The 20376-nt window shown below is 37.7% G+C and overlaps 1 protein-coding gene across 4 annotated transcripts in view; it reads left to right on the plus strand.

Moving 5' to 3' along the window:
• CDC42BPA (CDC42 binding protein kinase alpha) overlaps positions 1-20376 on the plus strand; it is a gene marked incomplete at its 3' end in the record, with an annotated part of 176465 nt that overhangs the window by 110731 nt on the left and 45358 nt on the right. For all 4 annotated transcript variants that reach the window (XM_080616966.1, XM_080616967.1, XM_080616968.1 and 1 more), the window contains exons 12-17: positions 3301-3434; positions 5064-5306; positions 5559-5669; positions 9553-9800; positions 13819-13924; positions 15754-15878. In XM_080616966.1, the coding sequence (XP_080473092.1) occupies positions 3301-3434; positions 5064-5306; positions 5559-5669; positions 9553-9800; positions 13819-13924; positions 15754-15878 (967 nt within the window). The remainder of the gene's footprint in view (positions 1-3300; positions 3435-5063; positions 5307-5558; positions 5670-9552; positions 9801-13818; positions 13925-15753; positions 15879-20376) is intronic.

Here is a 20376-nt window from a genome sequence, read left to right on the forward strand (position 1 = left end):
TCCAGCCTTACTGTCCCAGATCTTGGCAATTCATATTTTAAGAACTTCAGAGGGAGAGTTTTTATTGCACCACCAGGTTGTATATAGCTAATTGTGAATGAATTTGCTGTCTGTTTAGCTAATATCTTTATATCCTACTTTAAAGGTTTGCTCCTAATATTCAGTATTCCTGATGTGGTGCTCTGAATGAAGTTAAAGGAAATTGTCTCTCATATTGATTCACAGCATAGGACTTCTGCTCTCCTGCTCCCTAGTGGTTTCTTCAAAATAGGATCTTGAGAGCAGAGGTAGTTTCAAAGCAAGGAAGGTTGGAGGAAACTACAAGAAGGATTTGTTCTTGTTTATGTTTGTGAAAAGACTTCATTCAGTTCCTGGAAGTGTCAGGAATGCCAGCAGCAACACCCACAGAAAGAATAACTTGAACTTAACTTCCAGACGTTTTGGTTGGTGTGTTTAGACTCCACTGCTCCATTAAGGGGGAGAAGCATGCTATGTATGAACTGCAGACTGCAGCACATAGATTATATGTTGTTAAAATTGTGTAGTCTGAAAGTCTGTTATAAATGTACAGTTGGACAGCTGCTCTGGCATGATGCAGCATTTTTGTGTTGTACAATAAGCATTAGTTTTGGATGTGAACAGGGCTTAACTAGCTCAGGGAGGATCCCTCTGGTTTGAGTGATGCCATGTTGGCACTATGTCAGCACAAAGGTTTCGGTGAAGTTTCTCTCCAGCCACATGTCAACGAGGAAAAAGACAACAGGATCAGAAACCCCTGGTCTGCAGCAGTCCTTGGCTCTGGTTTTGGCTCCTTGAGACCACTGAACAGCAACATTTACAAGACCAGCTTTTGAATGAGACCAGCAGTTCATAGAAAAGCATCAGGATCAGCTTTAAATTATTTTTTATTCTTGGTTATTGAGCTGCAGCTTGGAGTTTAGCTCATTGCTGAATGTATTGCTCCCTTCCTTTGGTAATGGAAGGGGGGAAAAAAAGTGTGGTAACATTCCCCAGTACACCTGATACCTCTTTTCAAATTTCAAGTTGTCAGTGTCTGGTGAAGGTGGTTAATATTGAGAAGGTTTTTCCTTAAGTGTCCATTAAGAATTTTCTGCTTCACGCCACATATACATTTGTATATTTATTGCTAGATACAATATGTGCTTTTGGTTTGGGGTTGGAAATAAATAATGTGGTCAAATGAGGAAGATGTAGAGTTGTCTTACCCATCCCCAGTCACCACAGAACTTAGAACTTTCCCAGTATATACTGAATGCCTTGTGTGGTCCAGACAATACAGCCACTAGTTAGAAGACTCTCAATTTGTGCCTTGAGTTGTAAGCAAATTTTATCAAATTGGCAAAGAGAACATTCTGGTATGCTTGCTTTCACGAGGTTTTATTTTTGTGAGATAGATTTTAGAATTCAGTGACAGAATACAGGCACAAACCAAATGAGGGTCATGTCTGAATGCTTCCGAATTTAAGGGAGCTAGCTCCAAGTTTTCTGGGTGGCTTTTGAAATAACCTGAATTTCCAGATCTAGATGTGATGAACTTTAAGAAGGTTCAGTTCAGGTGCAGAGCTGAATTTTATTCTTTGGGCTCATCTCTTGGACAATTAAATGTAATGCAGTAACATCCTACAGTGAGTGTTTGCATATATTAGCTAAAATGTTAGAAGTAACTAGGGTGATGAGATGGAAAATTACTGTTTACTACACATATGTCACAATTAGCTTGTGGTTATATTCTTTAACCTGTTTTACTGCCTCTTCTGGAGCTGTAAGAGTAAACACCTGCTTAAAAAGGTAATAAAAAATGAGCACGAAATCCTGTCAAATTCAGGAGTGTCACCAGGGGGACCTTAGAAAAACACATTTTTCTTGTCTATCTGGTTTTCCAGGAAATGACAAGCTCCCATCTGCTTTCAATTTCTGAGGTCAAAGTTGTAATTTTTGTTCGCTAAGTTACATAGGAGAAAACTTTGAGGAATCTTTAATATTGCCAAATATGTAAAGGGCAACGATGGAAGAAGAAAACAGAGCAGTGGAACAAAGTAGTTCATGCACGGAAGAGAGATTTATCTTGGCTCAGCAGAGCCATATATAAACTTTCTTTTTGCTGGTGACTTCAGAGTAGGCTACATAAGAAAGGGCGTTAATGATTTCTGGCTTTGAGCTATGTCTCTTATTTAAATGCATTCTTTTAAGTTTTTAAACAAGAGTCAATGAATTAAAACAATAGTGAATATTTGTCTGGGTATAAGCTAATGGTATTTGTTTTCTTATAGAATTCTTGTGTTTCAGAAATTACAGCTCTTCAAAATGGCTGTGGTTTTATATTTGATTTCTCCAGGAGCCAGTCTCTTTGAGTTGCGTTTATGAAAATGTAGTAAAAGAATATAGAAGAGTATAGGTGGTTTCCTGTTCTGTGGCTAAAAACATATGGTCTGAAGACGTGCCACAACTAAAATCAAAGGCAAAATGTCCAGTGATTTCATAAACCTTGGAATTAACCTACCTTCATTTATATCTTGCTTTAAATTCCTGTTTTTCAATGAAGGACTAGAAGAGGAAAAAACACATCCACTAGCTAGAAACTTTCAGTTGCCATGTTTTTGCCATTTCAGCTTTTCGTGTTGTAGCATTTCAGTGCATTTATATGATATTATGTTGCTGTGGTGTAGAAATGTACTGTCATGTAACTGGCACTTGGTAATAGTTGTAATAGTTTGCCTGTATTTATAGATGTAATAAAGCAGATCACATAAACACAACTATTTGTCACACTAGAAATAAGTAAAATCATCTGAAGTTCATTTTAGGTGTATCGACAGGAGAACACTTGCCAGCTCTTGAGTGACCCATTATTTTTACTGTTTCTTACTGGGAGAATGTGAGGGGAGGAGGGAGACTGTTTATAATTACAGTGTAATAAAAGATGCATCATATATTACATCACAGTGCAGAAAAGTCAAGTGTATAAGTCATGTTAAAGCATACATTACAGAATTATGTGTAGTGCCTGATTACTATAAAGTGAAAAGACAAATTGTTATCATTTTCTGTATTGTTTTGCAGCAAGTTGTGGCCTTTTATTCTGTTACATTAAAAACAGATAATGGCAGTTAGAACAGCCTACTCCCTATTCTAAACCAGATGAGAACTGCATTATTATGTGATTAAATGGAAGCCAGAACAAACAGTGAGGGGGACTTCAAGAAGCTAGACTGTGGTATTCTAGAATAAGGATTTTTTTTTTTTTCCTTAAGATATTTAAATGTCTACTGCTTTTTCTAGATTCTGGTCAGCTAGAGCAGCAGCTAGAGGAGGCCAGCACTGCAAGGCGGGAGTTGGATGATGCTTCCAGACAAATAAAGGCTTTTGAGAAACAGGTCAGAACGCTGAAGCAAGAGAGAGAAGATCTTAATAAGGTAAAAGCAATTTGTCAGCAACTCTTGTAAACCCTAAAGACTATTTTATTTTTGTTCATTTTGCTTGAAATAATGTTCAGCAGTAAAATTAATGAGCAGATAACAAATGTGTAGTGTGACCTACTTTGCTTTCTGCCACTATTTTGAAGACAAGGGCATTATTTAACGTGTTGTAGGTATGACTGCTGGGTGGTCCTAGGTGACTATTTCCAGGTAGTGAACAACTCCATGATCTAAACTGCTTGGTGGTTGCAAGGGTTTTACAGCTTCAGCTCTAAGGTGATAATGATAGTAGTTAGAAGACAGAGTAGAGAAGAACTATTGCAGATGGCTCATATAATCTGAAGTATGGGCAAGACTGTAGCAGGGGAAAAAATGTTAAGAATATGGTTTTAAGGCTGTGTCACAGAAGTGTTTCTGGAAGAGAGATGTGAAAAATTGCCCAAACCTTAAGATTGAAAAATAATTTAAAATAACTACAGTTAAAGAATACTGGGTTTTGTTTCTTCTTTTATGTCTCCTTGTTTTCTTACTTTTAACACTGTCTTTCATGGCTCATTTTTGTATTCATAGTTAAATCAACCTGTAATCAGGTGTGAAATACACTAGGCTGTTTCTCATCATGATTATATTGGCCTAGTATTTTGGAGTTCACACTCAATATTGATGTGCCAGCTGCATTTAACACTTTCTTTTAACCCTTAAGGCTCTTAAAACCTTGAAAGCTGCCAGTTTCTTGAAGAAAGACCATCTCTCTTCTAAAACATGTAGTGATTAGGACCTCTTTTAACAACCTTAGAAAATGCTTTTAAATTTGTATAGATGACAACAGAGCCAAATGTTAATTCTTCCTGCTGCTCTTTTAATCCTCAGACTGTCTTCTCCTTGCTTCTCTGTTCTGCTCCAGTTTGGCTGAACATCATTAAGCCATTTAAGCTGTTGTAGTCCCTCATTCGTAGTGTAGTAGCACAGATCTAGGTCACAGCAAGCTTTGTGAAGGTACTGTGCCGTAGAGTTAGCATAGCACTAGCACTGTTAGTTCATGTGAGTTCTTCTAAAAGGATGGTTATTATATATTGCTGTTAATCACTAGTGGTTTGTTGCCTGAAGCTTTCTGTTGCATTTGATACTAAGGTACGGTGTGTGAAAATCGTACTCATCATTGCAGGTCAGTTTTCAAGAGCTTCTGAAGTAGAAATTTTCATAGAGCAAACTTTGCCATTCAGTTAATGCAAAAACTTCGTTTAAGCATTTAGCAGCTGTGATAAGTACTATTCTTATTTGCTTAAGTTGCTCTTGAAAAACGATGCTAATATTTTTTTAATTAAGAAAGCACGGTATTTTTATATTTTAATGCAGATGCTTGAAAGCCTTTGTGTTTAACTTATAATAATGGAGTGCATTCCTACTTGGTTTACATTTATGCAGTTTTACTAACTTTAATAGAGTAAATCCTGGCATTTTTCTTTATGTGTAGAGGCATACAATCTGTGTCATAGATGCATTCATGAAAAGAAATGAATATGTAGTTTCTGTTCACTCTGGAGAAGGTGTTAGATGCACATCCAAACACAGATTTGGCCTTGCAGCTTTCTAGGTTTGTTACTTCATTCTTTTCTTAAACTGTAGGAACTGGCAGAGTCTAGTGACAGATTAAAATCCCAAGCCAAAGAGCTGAAAGATGCACACAGCCAGCGGAAATTGGCAATGCAGGAGTTCTCAGAGATGAACGAACGGCTCACAGACTTACACTCCCAAAAACAAAAGCTTGCCCGCCAGCTCCGAGATAAGGAGGAAGAAATGGAAGTGGTGATGCAAAAAGTAGAAAGTTTAAGGCAAGAGTTACGCAGAACAGAGAGACTTAAAAAAGAAGTAAGTGGTGAGAAGTTTGTTTAGAATTTATTAAATACTAGTTATATGTAAGGTTTTCTGGCACAATAATTTCTATGTTAACTGTAAGTCTTTAATTCTTTGTTGTTTCAAACAGTACAGATTTTGTTTGCTAAGAATTTGAAGTCTTCAGTTTAGTGCTGAAGATTTACCTCTTATATTGAATACCATCAACAGAATATTTTTTTGGGGAAAAAAGAATCCTACCTATTAAAAACGTATGTACTTTTGTAGCTGGAAGTCCAAGCTGAAGCCGCAGCTGCTGAGGCATCCAAAGACAGGAAATTGCGAGAGAGGAGTGAACAGTACTCTAAACAGTTGGAAAGCGAAGTAGAAGGGCTAAAGGTTAGTCTGTTTTGATATTAACACCTGCAAAGTTACTAGTCAAGTAGGACTTCGATCTATCTGATTGCTTTCAGATGCAGGACAAAAGGGTGTTGTCAGTCTGTGTCTCCAGCTGATGCTGAATATTAGTGCAAGCATGCATGGCATTATTGTCCAGAAAAATGAACATTTGCTTAGTGTACTTTTCAGGCCAGAGTGTTCACTGCTCACTGAACTATTTCTTAATATCTTACCAGTTTTCTCCCATTATTACTTTGTTTAACTTTACCTGGTAAAACTGTTTGTTTGGGGGGTTTTGTTTGGGGTTTTTTTTCATGTAGGATGGTTGAGTATTTGAAGATAAACCTGCAACTTAGGCAGGTTTCCGTATAGGTTTTTTGGTGTACTGTGTTGTTTCTCAGTGTGTCAGTCAAAAGAAAGATGATGTTTCCTCCACAATAGTTGTCAACTGATGTAACTGTAAAGGAGAAGTTTTAGTGTATTCTGCCTCTCAGCCAGGAATTGAGATGTTTTTGCACAAGAACGGCATTGAGGATGAAGGCATTATATTGATGAGATTGCTTACGTGTGTAATGTATATTTTAGGAGCAGAAATTTAAGTAAGCCAAGAATGTAAACTGTTGTTTATTCTATGATTTAGCATTTTATATGATGCTTTGGAGAAATAGACTTTCTCAGAAATTGAATGAGAAAGTTTTTAATTTTCACATGAGGATTATTGTTCATTTACAGCAAGATCTGTTCCCAGTGTTCATTCATCAGGAGAATTCTACACTTCCTTTAAAAAATGTCAGATTAGGCCTATTCTGGCATTAATTTACATGAATAAACATGTTTTTTTAATTAGAATTCTGTGGGCCATTTGTCAACATGGAGTCAGTGCACAGAGAATTTGAGGGTTATTTTGCATTCTTTTATTTTGCCTTCCTTTGTTAAATGAAAATAAGAAAATCCATTCACTATGAAGTCTGGATTTATAAAGTTTTTACTGCTGTGAATTCAGATGGTTATCTGAAAATTAAGATGTATTTTCACCATCAATGGAGAGTTTGTTTGACAGTTGGAGGTGAGAAGAATTTATTGGAGATTTGTTGATAATAAATGATATGCTGATTTATAACACCATACGAAGTTTATCACAAGAGGAAAGGGGACTTGTAGCTTTCTTAGTAATAATTTGTAATCCAGTAAACGCAGTTTGGATCATGTGGGGTTGTTGTCCATAGTTAAGTTCAGGAGCCTGTCATAGAGAAAGGTCAATATTTAATGAAAAAAGGGAAGTTTCTCTCAATGAGAATAGAAAAGCCCATAAATGATGGTAGTTTAAATGTAAACAGGATGTTGATGGCTAAATAAAGAGAATTTAGCCAATACTTAACAAAAGATGCTCCAAGTGGTCATGGGAAGTTCTTTAAATTAAAACCAGAAAGCCACCTTAGGAAACTGATGGGGCTGCTTGTTGATAGGGATAAAAAGGAAATCTCTGAGTTGATGGAGGTGTGGCAGAAACACTCAATGAGTTTTTGGTGTCACCAACTTTACTGCTGAAGCAGGGGAGATTGCTGCAGAGAGTGTGTGCTCTGCAGCAGGTTGGTCAGATGAGTTGGGTTGCTCTGAGCCAGATGTGCAGGAAGCGGTAGAGCTGGCAGGTGAGTCAGATGTGAAGTTACCCCCAGACCAGCGGCCTCACCAAGGGGGTTCTGGAGCAACTCAAGTAAGAGAACTACTGACCTCTTATATTGGCCCACTGTGCAACTGTAACCCTTATCCAGAAGATCCTGGAAACTGCGGAAGAGTGGGTGCGACTTCTTTAGGAAAGGGGTAGAGGCTGTAGTCATTGATACGGTCAGTGAGCTCATGGATGAAGCAGAGCCTACTGGGAAGAAGGCAGTGCGCCTTCCGTCTAGCCAAGTCCTGCAAGCAACACTGATCTGATGGGTTTCAGTGAAGTTGTCAGTGTGTGGACGAAGGAGAGCCACTGCCTGTCATAATGTGTTTGGATATACAAAACAAATCAGACTCAGTAGGAGTCAGCATTGTGCCCTGGCAGCCAAGAGGGCAAAATGCATCCTGAGGCGCATTCAACAGCATCTAAATTACCTGTGTACTAGGCGATACATTATGTCTCACTTGCACCATTTGTGCACTTGAAACAGGCATGTATGAAAACACCTATTTGGAATTTAGGCTTGCATCAGCTCAAAATGTGTTCTCTGTTTATTACGTTACTCTAGTTCTGTATAAGGCATTATACAACACCATCCAGCTTTCTCTTCTCCTGCACCATCTGTCTTACTGTCTTAGTATTACCTTTTCATTGTGCAAAAAAAAATGTGAAACACCACCAAAACATTTTACATACCTGATAGATGATGTTGCACAGCCTAAACTTATGTGCTGCGTTGCCATATATGAGTAGGCAATTCAGTATGTTGTGCAGTAACAAACAAGTTCAGTAGTTAACTGCCTGTGCAGTCTTTTTTCTTTTATTTTCTTTTATTTTCTTTCATATATATAAATTTTATTTTTTAATTCTTTCTTTCTCCAAACCATCTCCTGTTAGGGTGGCATTATCTTTCTCCAATTCAACATTGTGCATCTCAAGGGCAGGATTTTACTCTTGGATCAAAACAGATGGTTGTTTTGATGAGTTACAGAAAACAATGTGGTAGCAGCACAATCTGATTCATACATTTAGGGGGTTCTCCCGTGTTCTGCTGATACTAAGAGCAAGGCCCAGCTTTCTCCTATGAACTCAGCTCATCTGAATGTTCCACAATGACATTTAGCTCTGGAAGTCTATTCATACATCAGCAAAAAAGAAATTGGTACCCAAAGCCATGTTTAATTAAGGATGACTGAAAGGTTTTTAATATCTCATGGTAAGAATGGAGGTATAATTAACAAAGTATCGTCAATCCTCCCAAAGTTGTGAGACAGTCACTGTAAGGAAGGTTTTCCAGTTATCTGCGCTATCTCAAGACAGTGTTTGTATTAAGTAATTTCCTTTCCTTAGACTACCCTTAATTACAGATTTAAAAAATAGAAAAAAATCCAAACCAAGTTATACGTGTGTTTACATACTAAAGTATTTCCGTACTTGGATTTCAGTGCATGTCATGCCACTATCTCATTTTGAACCTGATCTTGCTCCTCCTCTATGTTATGGCAGGACATTGAGTTTAGTGAGTGCAGCATTTGGTGCAAATGTGTATGTATCCTGAAGCAGTGTGTAAAGACTATTGACATGCCAGAAGACCTCACTAAGAGAGCTATGCAGCTGCGAGAAGTGAAGTAATTACTCTTATTGTTTAAAGCTTGTTTTTCCTATTAATCCACTCTGATGTAAATGGTCAGTTCAAGTAAAATAGGTCAGGTTTCCCTCCTGACTGATGCAATCCTTATAGTGTTTCTGTAGCTAGATTTTAGCCTTCAGTTAAGCCTCTGCTTGTCTTAGTATAGCTTTTCCACTACTTATCTGTGCTTTAAAATATGCTGTCTGTATATCATAGTCCTTATTCTGCCTTCCTCAAAATCAGTTGAACTTGTTGCTGTCAGTGATGTGAGTGGGAACATAAAAATCCTCCAATTCTGTGGTCACTTTCTGACTGCATGTAAGAGGGATCAGGAATGGGGCCAGAGATATTTAAAGAGATGATCAAATTTTCAATGGATTGAAAACTATTAGTGCATTTAAATCACAAACTCATAAAGAGTACAGTTCAGATTTAGGCTGTAACAAATTTTCAAGAACATTGGAATAGGTGTGTTTAACTCAGATCTGTAATGGGATATTTTCTAAACATATACTTAGGAATATTGAGTTGTTATTAAGCATCATTTTCAGCATCCTTGAGTACTAACTTAGGGCTGTTTATTTTAGCAAAAACAGGTTGGTCGCTCACCTGGAGTAAGCAGCATAGAACACCAGCAAGAGATCACTAAATTAAAGGCAGACCTGGAGAAGAAAAGTGTTTTCTATGAAGAGGAACTATCTAAACGGGAAATCATGCATGCTAATGAAATAAAAAGCCTCAAGAAAGAACTGCGGGATGCAGAGAGCCAGCAGCTTGCTCTCAAGAAGGAGATAATGATTTTGAAAGACAAGTTGGAGAAAACCAGAAGAGAAAAGTGAGTATTGTTATGGAATTTACCTTTAAGCTGAAAATACCTTTTGAAGACTCCTAGTACGTTTCCAAACACACTGTCACTTCCTTCACTGTAATACAGGCAGGTGCATTTTGGCTGAGCCAGGGTTGAAAACAGTCACCTTTAAAAACAAAACAGTACCAAAAAATGTACATTGCTGGCCTGAAAGTTAATTTTGCAGAATTTGTGCCCTGGCTGACCATTCCAAGGTATGTAACTTGAGTTGCAGGCTTGCTGCTTGGGGTAGGTTGACCCCTGAAGCTTATGTTGCAGTTTAAAATAGGTTTTTTGACATTTTTCTTCTGTTTGGTAGTTTCATCTTCTGATGCAAAATGGTGTTAGAGATCAACTAGTGCTTACATTTCTGCCAGCAAAGGGACAGACACTTAATGCGGACTAAGGCTAATCCATGCTGGGTTCCATCAGTCACATCAGTTAACATCAGTCATCAGCCTACTGCAGGCATTAAGCTGCTTTATCTCTCCTGACATGGTAATTTGTCAGAGACCTGCTTTTTTCTCTCCCACATGGTTGGAGCTTATAACTGGCCTTGAGAATGTTCTTTGAGGCATTCATCAATGAAAACAAGTTTTTCTGTTGGATAGTGTAGTGATGGAAATAGTCAAAAATCGAATGTGTTTGTTTTCACTCATAAAAAATTCAGAGTGCTTATAGATACTAACAGAGGTGCTGCTTTTTGCTGCTGTAGTAAGATGGCTTACAAAGTTCCTGCTGAAAGCTTAGCCAAACTGTAGCAAGTTCTTAAATATAAGTAGTAAATAAAGCTTATGCCCATAGTGGTGGAAACTGCTTCTCTGATAGTCCTTTTGCACCAGGGGAAGTGGATCATGCAACTTAGAATGCAGTGTATGAGCTGTTTCTTCCTAGAATACAGGGATTCGTAGGCTGGATATGCCTACAAGAGAACTGGAGAGGGACTTTACACAAGCAAATGTTGTGGTAGGATGAGGGGGAATGGCTTTAAGCTGAAAGAGGAGAGATTTAAATTAGACGTTAGGAGGAAGCTGCTCTTTTAGCTTTTGTGGTCAGGCATGCAGAGCCTTTTGTGGGCCTTCCAATTCAGAGGTGTTCAATGTGAGAGTTGAAGAGGAAGCACCTGGAGGCTTTATGCTGAAATAAGTGGAATTATTTCCACAATGGGCTTGGGGTGGGTGTGGGGGTTACAGTGTGTGTATACAGTTTGGCAAAAACATTTTGGGGGTCTAAAAATAATCTTTAGTGCTTATGAAAAGGCTTTAGTAAAAGGGTGTGGTCACATTACTTCATGAGGGCTTATAGCATAGAGTGAATTACGTAGGTTATTCTAAACAAGGATCAGTAAGAGCTTGGTCAGAATCTGCATGGTATTTTTGCGTAACTTGCTTGTGGGTAGTTTCTGTTTTATTTTTTAAAAATAGTTATTGTTTTCTTTGTTCCTTCAAATTTATGTTTTCTTCTGCTATTTCAACAACATAAGTTTTCAAGGGGGATAAACTCCCTTTCTGTACTTGCCCTTTGCTAAAGTCTCCTAACCTCCATGCGATTAAAATTGGGAATGTAGGAACGTGATATCAGGCCAGTGATCTGTGTAGCACAGTATTCTGTTTCTTAGAATCATGTTTGTAAAAGTTTCTTTTAAACCTGTCATTTAATGGCAGATTTATGAAGCAGAGAGCTTTATCAACCAGCGTTTTGGGGTTTTAAATTGTGTGATATAAGGAAGCCTGGGGGCTGGTGTTTGTTCCAGTCTGCTTTCCTTGGTTTCAAAGCAGTGAGTATCTTTGCACTTTGTACAGCTGCAGTAAAGAGCTGGAGGGACAGAGTGATACCATGAAGCTGTGTTTCACATTGCTTGCATGTGGTTTGATAGAGTTACTTTACTGATAAAAAGAAAGATGGATCATGTATGCTTTCTTAAACTTGAAGGGCAGATACAGAGCTAAATTTCAGGTGAGAGAAAAAGTTTGATGGTAGAGGAGGGTGCCAGGTTTCAAAGCAAATGCCTTATTTTGATCTTCCTGGCTATCCAAGGTATGCCTATGGAGTCTGTTCTGTGCTTTCCTGAGTTGATATTTGGGTGTGATATATTACACCCACATTCTCCTCTAAAATGTATCTTTGTTTCTGTATTACAGTATAGCAGTCTGACTTACTGAGTTAGTGACAATCACGAGTTAAATTAAGACCATAAAATACAGAAAACTACAAATATATTGACTATTTTACTGTTCCAAAGCTTCCTTAATCCACCACTATTTATGGCTGCTTTGAGCCCTAAAGCCTTAAAAGAACAAATTTTAGACAAATAGAAAATAAAAAAAAACCCTGAAGAAAACCATAAAAGCTAAATAAAAGAAATAAATACGGATTTAGTTCGGTCTACTGTCTGAGGAATTAGCTTTGAATCTGTGCTTTGCAAACAGAAGCAGGACCTGTTATTAATTCCCCTGACAGCCAATGCTTTAATCTCTTCCTGCCTTTTCCCTAGACTGCTCATCATATGCATGGAATCTGTTGATACAGAGAAGGAGTGGTGGTAAATTTCAAACTTGGAGTTTATGCAGTAAGGGTAGTCTGTTACTTTACTAGGATGGAGTGTTACGTTTCAAAGGATGCCTAGCAACATACAGTTTCACCATGAGTCTAATACGCTGTACTAGATTTCAAAGAGTGGTTGAAGCACTAAATGAATTTTAAATTAGGAATAGGAAATTCAAACCAGCATTACTCTTAACTGGGTTCACTGTAACCACTGACATCTTTTAAGGGTGTTCTGTCAGTTTGGCAGAGCTTTAGTAGTCCAGCAGCTCAGAAAAAGAGGCGAGGATGTAATATCTCTGTTGTACAATGTAAAATCCAAATCAGTATCCAGAAGAAAAATCACAGTGCTCAAGACAAGGTTTCCCCCTAGATTTTGTTTCTACAGTGCTACCCTTTTATACTGAGTACTTTTTCAAACCTTTTAAGGCTGCGCAGTGGTATTTGCTGAATGAATATTTACTGTATCTCTGACATTTATAGTATAATTCCACCTACCTACTGATGAACTTTGTGCCAGTTACCTGAATAACTGATGAAATGGTGAATACAAGATACAAATGCAGCGAGTCTGAAAAGAGTGGATGCAAGGTGGAAATTGCATGTTCAAAACACTGCTGTGCACCACTTTCAGGAAATTACAATGTTCTTTGGCAAGCAGAGCACCTGCAGCTTCATTTATTTTCAGGGTCTCATGTTCATTGTGCAGGATCAAAGCTAATGTTAAGTGGAATTGATCAGGGGTTCTCCTCTACTGAGTGGTATTCACGGGAAAAGGGAAGGTTTGAGGGCAACAGCTACTTTGAAACTTGCTCTCAGAAAGAATGGTCCAAACCTGCTCTAGAATCTGGTGATACTTAGTGTGAGGGTTATCCACCCAGTTTTGGCTGACAGTAGGTATACAGTACCTGAATTAACAGTTCCAGTGTGTCCTGTCTGCTCTAAATTGTCCAAAAACTAGCCCATATAAGCTTTTCTCATTATAGACCTAGTCCCAAGTGTGCTAATTTAGCTTCTGTATATTCTGGCTTCATACATTGTCATTTTTGCCTGTCATTCTATGTGAAATTTGGAATTCTAGCAATACAAAGTTAGAATAATGTTTCTGTGAGCTGAGAATTTACCCTGAGCCTCTCAGCATGTTGACACACGCTTTGATCTGCAGAATTACAGCTGCCCAGTGTTGGGGTGATTCATCTGAACAATGTAGTAAGTGGATTGATAAACATTAACTCAATGGAGCTCTATCAGTTCTGTACTGAAGGAAAGATCAATGTCTTAATGATAATATTAAACACACTGTCTTACAGCCCTATAATACATTACTTAAATGGGTTGTGGTATTACCAGCATAGTACTTCCTTTTCAGCTAATGTGTGCATTGGTCTTTTTGTCTTTAAGTGAACAGTGTAATGAGTTCTGGAATAAGAAACTTTCTAATTCTGCTTCATTTATTTCTTAGCCAAAGTGAGAGAGAGGAATTTGAAACAGAGTTCAAACAGAAGTACGAGCGAGAAAAGATTCTGCTGACAGAGGAAAACAAGAAACTTTCAAATGAACTCGATAAGGTAAGTGCTGGTTAGTTGTGTTCTGGGTTTACAATTAGGCTATGTATAAATCGGACAATGTGGAGCTGTATTGGTTATTATTAACTCTTAATTGATAGCAGAAATTGATATTACACCGAAAGTGGTGATCAGTATTTGATTTGAATAGAGTATCTACATAGAATCATAGAATGGTTTGGGTTGGAAATGACCTTAAGTTCATCTAGTTATAGCCCCCTGCAGGGGGGCAGGGACAGCTCACACTAGACCATGTCGCCCAAGGCTCTGTCCAACCTGGCCTTGAACACTGCCAGGGTTGGAGCATTTAGAACTTCAGAATGTGTGTGTGTGTATATATATATATATATATGCACAGGTATGTGTATTTGTGTGAATGAATTGAGTCAGATGGTCTTACAGTTTAGTCTTACAGTTTAGAAAGATTCATTTTAGGCAATACCTTATGCCAAGAAAAAAAAGGTGATTTATTTAATTGTATGACCTCAACATAAAAATACATAGTTAATGGTGTGGTTACTTAGGGTATATCAGCATGTCAGTTACTGTGAAAAAGCAGGGCCCTCCCACCCATTGAGATGAAGTGTTACCTTGAGATATTAAAAAAATACAAATGATAAGGCATATTAATTGAAGTCTGTTGAGCAAGGAATAATTGTTTTGTGCATTTAGATTATCTCTTTGTTGTTCATTTTGACAGGTTGTTCAAGTTCATTGTGGATTAGCCAAGTTTTGCAAAACTAGTCTATTCTTTTTGTAATGTATTAAATTTTCTAAAAATATGATGAAAGTACAATGTTCTTCAAAGTAAGCATGTGTGAATGCCAGCGTTCAAATTGAATTCTGTTTTCATACCACTATAAGACATGTGCTTTGCCTGTATATAAGCTTAGTCCAAGAGCAGTAAGAGATTTGTCACTTTGATAGTTTTTCTGCTTAGTGTCAGGCATATTTAAATCATAAGTCCATTTAAATGATAAGTGTGGAGTAGAGTACTTTGGAGTAAAAAGCAGAACAGATTTAAAACTGGTATTTTTTTCACTGCTTCAATTTGTTAATGTATTTCAGTACTAAAAGAAGCTTTTTACTTGAGAGCCATTCTCCTAAGCAGGGCTTCCTGTAAAGTCTATTTGATCTCTGACTCTAGTTTGACTTCCTGAATAGCCATTTAATGTAGTGAAGGTTTAGTTCCCCGTACCAAGCCAGGTTAGCTGTGGGTTTGTCTTGCAGAATGTGCGTGTATGAATGACAGCTCTGTGAATGTGAGAGGTTAATTGTTGGGTATAACATATTGTACTTACAGATGTGCATTTAATTTCAATTTCCCTGACCACAAGTAAGTAAAATGAAAAAAGAGAGGAATGTGAGACACCTGGAGAATCTCAGAACTGACTCGTGCCTGTATCTGTTAAGCCTCTCATTCTCCATGGTTACTAAACAAGGGAGAGGTTTGGCAGTTTTATCTGAACTATAACAATTTTTGTGCCCTTGCTTTGCCCTTACAATGTAGGTTTTTTCATATAGAACATTCCACACCTATATGTTGCAAAGCAGAAACCTCCTAAGAGTTCTGTAGGCATTTAGAGACTAATTCTCAGAAAACTAATTAATTAGAGTAAAAATGCAGTTCTAGTCCTTAAAGATGGTCTTTCATCACAGCTAAAGTCATACATAAGGAGAGATTCTGGCTTTTATTGTTACATGGTGTTTATCATGATGGGTTGTATCAATTTGTAAAGCAATGTGAGTGAGAGGAACACATGGGTTTGAGTCTACAAAGGTGGAATCACAGCAGCTTATACCTCTAACAAGTTGTTCACTTTCTCATTCAGCTCACTGCCATGTTTGAGAGGCTGAGTATGAATAACCGGCAGCTGGAAGAAGAGATGAGAGACCTGGCTGATAAAAAGGAGTCTGTGGCCCACTGGGAGGCCCAAATTACTGAGATCATCCAGTGGTGAGTCCTCTGCTGTAATGTCACTGCAGAATCCCCTCAGGATGTGCTAGGGCTGTTACTTAGTTTTTGCCTTTGCCCATGGTGCTTGGAAGCGCTTAGGTAAAATCTTACAACCAGCCTGGATTGTGCTGTATTTTTCCATGAGGCTTTAATAATACCTAAATCCTCCTTAAAAGTGAAAGTGTCTACCGAACACAACTTCTTTAAGTGCAGAAGAATCATGGCCGTTGGGTGTGGCTTGTGGCTTTGGAAGAATGCTGGAAGGATCATGTGCTGAGCTCACACCTCGGGGAGGGAACAAGCCTGGGAAAAGCAGTGGCTGGGTGTTTGTGTCTCGGCATTAATTTCCTTCATCTGCTTGTCATGTGGCAGAATGAAACAAATACAGTGCAACTTTTATGTGATGGGTTTTATTACAAGGAGGGCATTTGAGACTACCACAAATAAATAATGACGTTATGTTTCTAAAGTCTTCTGGCCAATTCTAATAAATCAAGGACAAAAAACCCCAAGTTGAAACTATTCAGAGAAAAAGATTGTTTTATCTAGGTGGTCTTTATTTTTCCTCTCCATGCCTGCTTCTCTCCCCTCCCTTTTATGGTCTGTTGCAGTGTTTAGCATCTACAAAACCAGTTTTCATCCACATATTATCCACTTCTGGAAAGATTTCATCATCATATACTCATATTTTTTGGGATTACTACTTGGTTATTCCCCCCCCATTATTCTCATCTCATGTTAGTAAAAAAAATCTAATTTGTTGTGTCAAAGCAAAAATGGGAAATGTTTCTTCTAATGAAACTGTGTTTGGTATTTTTGTAATGTCAGTATCATTTTGTTATCCAAATACACAGAAATCTGGCTTTTACATATTGCCATGTGAATATGTAACAGGAAAGAAGGGCTATCCTCTGGACTTCTTAAAGTGTTTTAAGCAGTGATTGTAACATAAAGTATGTAATGCCAATCTGTGCTATGAAGTCCATAGTGTCTCAGGCTGTTTTATTTCTAGCAGAGATTAACAAATGTACAGGGTCCACTTTGTGCATATTCCTTTTCAATCTTGTCTCTCATAACTGAGTATAGTAGATGGCATGACGGAAATAAAAAATACATAAGAGTTGTTTAAATGAACAGTTAATTTCTAGATAATCTAAAATGTTTTTTCGGGAAAAACAAATCAAGGTAACAAGACAGACAAGTCTATTATTTGGCATTCCATATTGTATATTACAATATTATGTAATGGTTGTTGTTCTTAATGCACTAAGGTAACCAAACCCCATTTTTCAGATTTACATGTGAAAGCACTCCTGAAACTTGGCAGTTCTGGGAAAAGCCAAGTCTGAATTCCGTAACACTATGTAAAAACATACCAACAGCCATTAAGAATGTCCCTTCTTCAATTTATGAGAGTATTTAATATTTTCAGATGTGCTACTGATGTGGTTTAGGCTTGCGATAAAGGATCTCGCATGTATTAGAGATGTGGCTGTGGGGGTAAAAGAGGTTTGAGTGTTTTGTATCTCTAAAGATACCTAATGAAAACGATCAGGTACATGCAAGACTAACTTTCTGAATGAAAGATACCATTTTACTGATCCCTTATGATAATATAACGTTTTTTGAAAAGTATGGAACTAAAAATTGAACAATTCTGTGAAAAGAAAGAGAAAAGATAGAAGTACTGTGAGCAGACTTGAAAGAGATTAAAAAGATGTGGCTTGGTTCCAGTTCTTAATCGCAATACACATCCCAATGCATTCTCTCCATACTTCTCTCTGCTGGTGTTAACTTTTTTTCAGCAACTTGAGGCCTTAGCTTGGCTCACATATTTTTTTCTCATTATGTTTAGATTTTCCATGTGTTACCCAGGTAATCTGGTCATGTCCCTCTGCTGGCCTTAGAATTCAGCACTGCATACTGAAAGCAGGTCCTTCTCTGGGGATATTTTTTTTACTGTGAATATGGGATGCTATATGAAGTACTTAAACATCTATAATAATGATAAACATTTTAAAAAGGAGGAAAAAAAATGAAGAAAGCTAGTCTTTAACCCTTCACAAGCTCTGTTTTCCTCAGAAGAACACACAGTTTTAATCCATACCTGTTCACCTCTTCAGCATGACAACAGAATGCTTTGGTGCTAGCAAAGTGGGGGAAAGCTTGTAAGCTCCCTCTTCAAAACAAACAGATTATTCACATGATACTACCTTAAGATAGGGACTTCCACCTCTTAAACTTGGGGTTTGGCCGCCATCATCTTTATATACCAAGATTCATGAAGGATGGGAGGCAGTAGATGGACTTGATTACTGGGTTTGTAAACAGTTTGTTCAGCTGCCCATGGTAGTTTGAGGGATTTGTTGTAGTCCTGTTGCAAAGTAATGCAAGCCCAAAGAGTCCCTTATGTCCTTTGGTTGCTTTGCCATCTAATAGATATCTCTCTCAGGAAATGTGTCCCCTGTTCGAATCCACATTTTGGGTGGTTAAGGTTGTCACTTTCTTCATGACTCCTTGCACCCTTTTAAATCATGATTTCCTTTAGATTTTATAACTTGTGAGTTATTTTGATGGTCTGTTACATTCCCTTTAGCGTCTTCCTGCCTTCTTACTGTGCTCTCTTGAATCTTTTTAGGGCAAATGTACAAAACCTTTTTATTTTTGCTGTTATTATACCAAGATTCTATAAATATAGCCAGATTTTGATACGAACACTTGAATCAGACTGTCATTGCAAATTCTAATATGGTAGCAACAGACCCTCACAGATCACTCAGCCTTAATAGAGCTATTACACTGACAATTTATATTAGCCAAATCATTCCTCATTCCCTGACAAGAGTAAGAAGTATTGAGGCTTTTATTGTCAGCTATAAATTTTCCTTTGGGAGATGGGAAAGAGATTGATTGCATTGGAGTTTCATGCAGTCTCTTCAAAAAGGAATCCTTTAAATAGCCATGTTACCATATTTCTGTTCTGCTGCAGAAAGGAGGTTGATGGAAATCCTAGTAGTGATTCCCATTGTACTTGGCAAGAATCTTACTAGTCTCTCTAGGAGGGACTGTTGTAACCTTGTTCTAGAAGTCCTAAGGCAGACAAATAAATCCCATTAGTAGTACTTTAGAAGTCACTTTTTCTCCCCATTGATTGAAAATGAAGCCTAGACAACTAGTTCAAATGAATAACTCTGTATGGTTGAGTATGCTTATATGGATGAGCTAAATCCTGCCTAATTTACCTAGTGGCTTAGATTCAGCTGGGTAGCTCTCAGGAGAAAGCACACACAAATTGTGGAAGAGGATTAGGGAAAATTTTGGGAAAATTCAACTGTAAGAAACTCAAAACATGAAAAATCCTGAGATGCATCATGCCTGTGGGTGTGAATAATCAGAAGCTTAGTTATCTATGAAATAGAAATTCAGGAGGGCAGTGGGAGATGTCAGTGTTTGGGAGCAGAGTGAAGTGTTGAAACTTCTTAGAGAAGCAACTTTAAATCCAAATTTTGTTGAGGAGAGTTGGGGGGAAGAAAAAAAGGTGCAGGGTTTGAGCATAGTGATACAAAGAAATTCAAAAGCATTGAGAAACCAGGAGAATTGGGAAAGCAGCCTGACAAATAGCGTACTAGATATTAGTCAGTGCTTATTCGAAGGTTGTCCCCGTGTTAGCTCCAACCAAATAGTTAATTTAATGTGACAGGAATTTGGACTATGTTGCTGTTGTAGGTTCTTTATAGTTAATGAGCTAAGCTTGCAAGGGCACTTCTGTTATATATGAAAACAGAACAGTTAACCTCAGCTACATTTTCAGTAAACAGTTGACTGTGTGGAACCTGAAGAACTTTTCTGCCTTAGGTCTTTTGTTGTGCTTGATAGGGCTCTCCCCAAGAAGTGGGGCGAGGAGAGAAACATTATTAGTGAGAGTAACTTTACCATTCTTGCTCTGGTTTTTTGTTTGTTTTTAAAGCCAAGCAAATAAAAGCAGCCCAGCTAAACAGTAAGAAATTATAAATCTACAAGACTCCTTGGTTCACGCAACCCATTTCACATCAGTGTTTGTAAACATGCCTTTAATCACTGTTCATTATCGAGGGAATTTTGCCATCTAGTGGACAACAAAGTTGTCTCCCCCAATTCGTTCTGCTGTTGTTTACTGTCTTCCAAAGTCTGAGGAGTTTCCTTGAACTTGGTATAGATTTCTGCAAAAAATTGACTTTATCTTTTCATTTTCTAGTTTTTTCCATGTTCTGTGAAACATCTTTCTGAGGTTTTTGCATGTGCAGCTTTTCAGCAGAGCCTGAAGGTTCTGTGCATCATAGACCAAATAACTGAAGTGTTTCCTTACCTTCCATAGGAAGGATCTATATGGCATGATAAAACTTGACAAAGAAATTGGACATTGAAAGTTTGTCAGTTTTAGTTAGAAAAGTTAAAGAATAAGACTCCAAATCAATTTCATTTTAAATCTGACATTGTCCCTTTTTATCTCAAAGTTTTT

Source organism: Psittacula echo (genome assembly GCF_963264785.1).
Source record: "Psittacula echo genome assembly, chromosome: 4".
NCBI lineage: Eukaryota > Metazoa > Chordata > Aves > Psittaciformes > Psittacidae > Psittacula > Psittacula echo.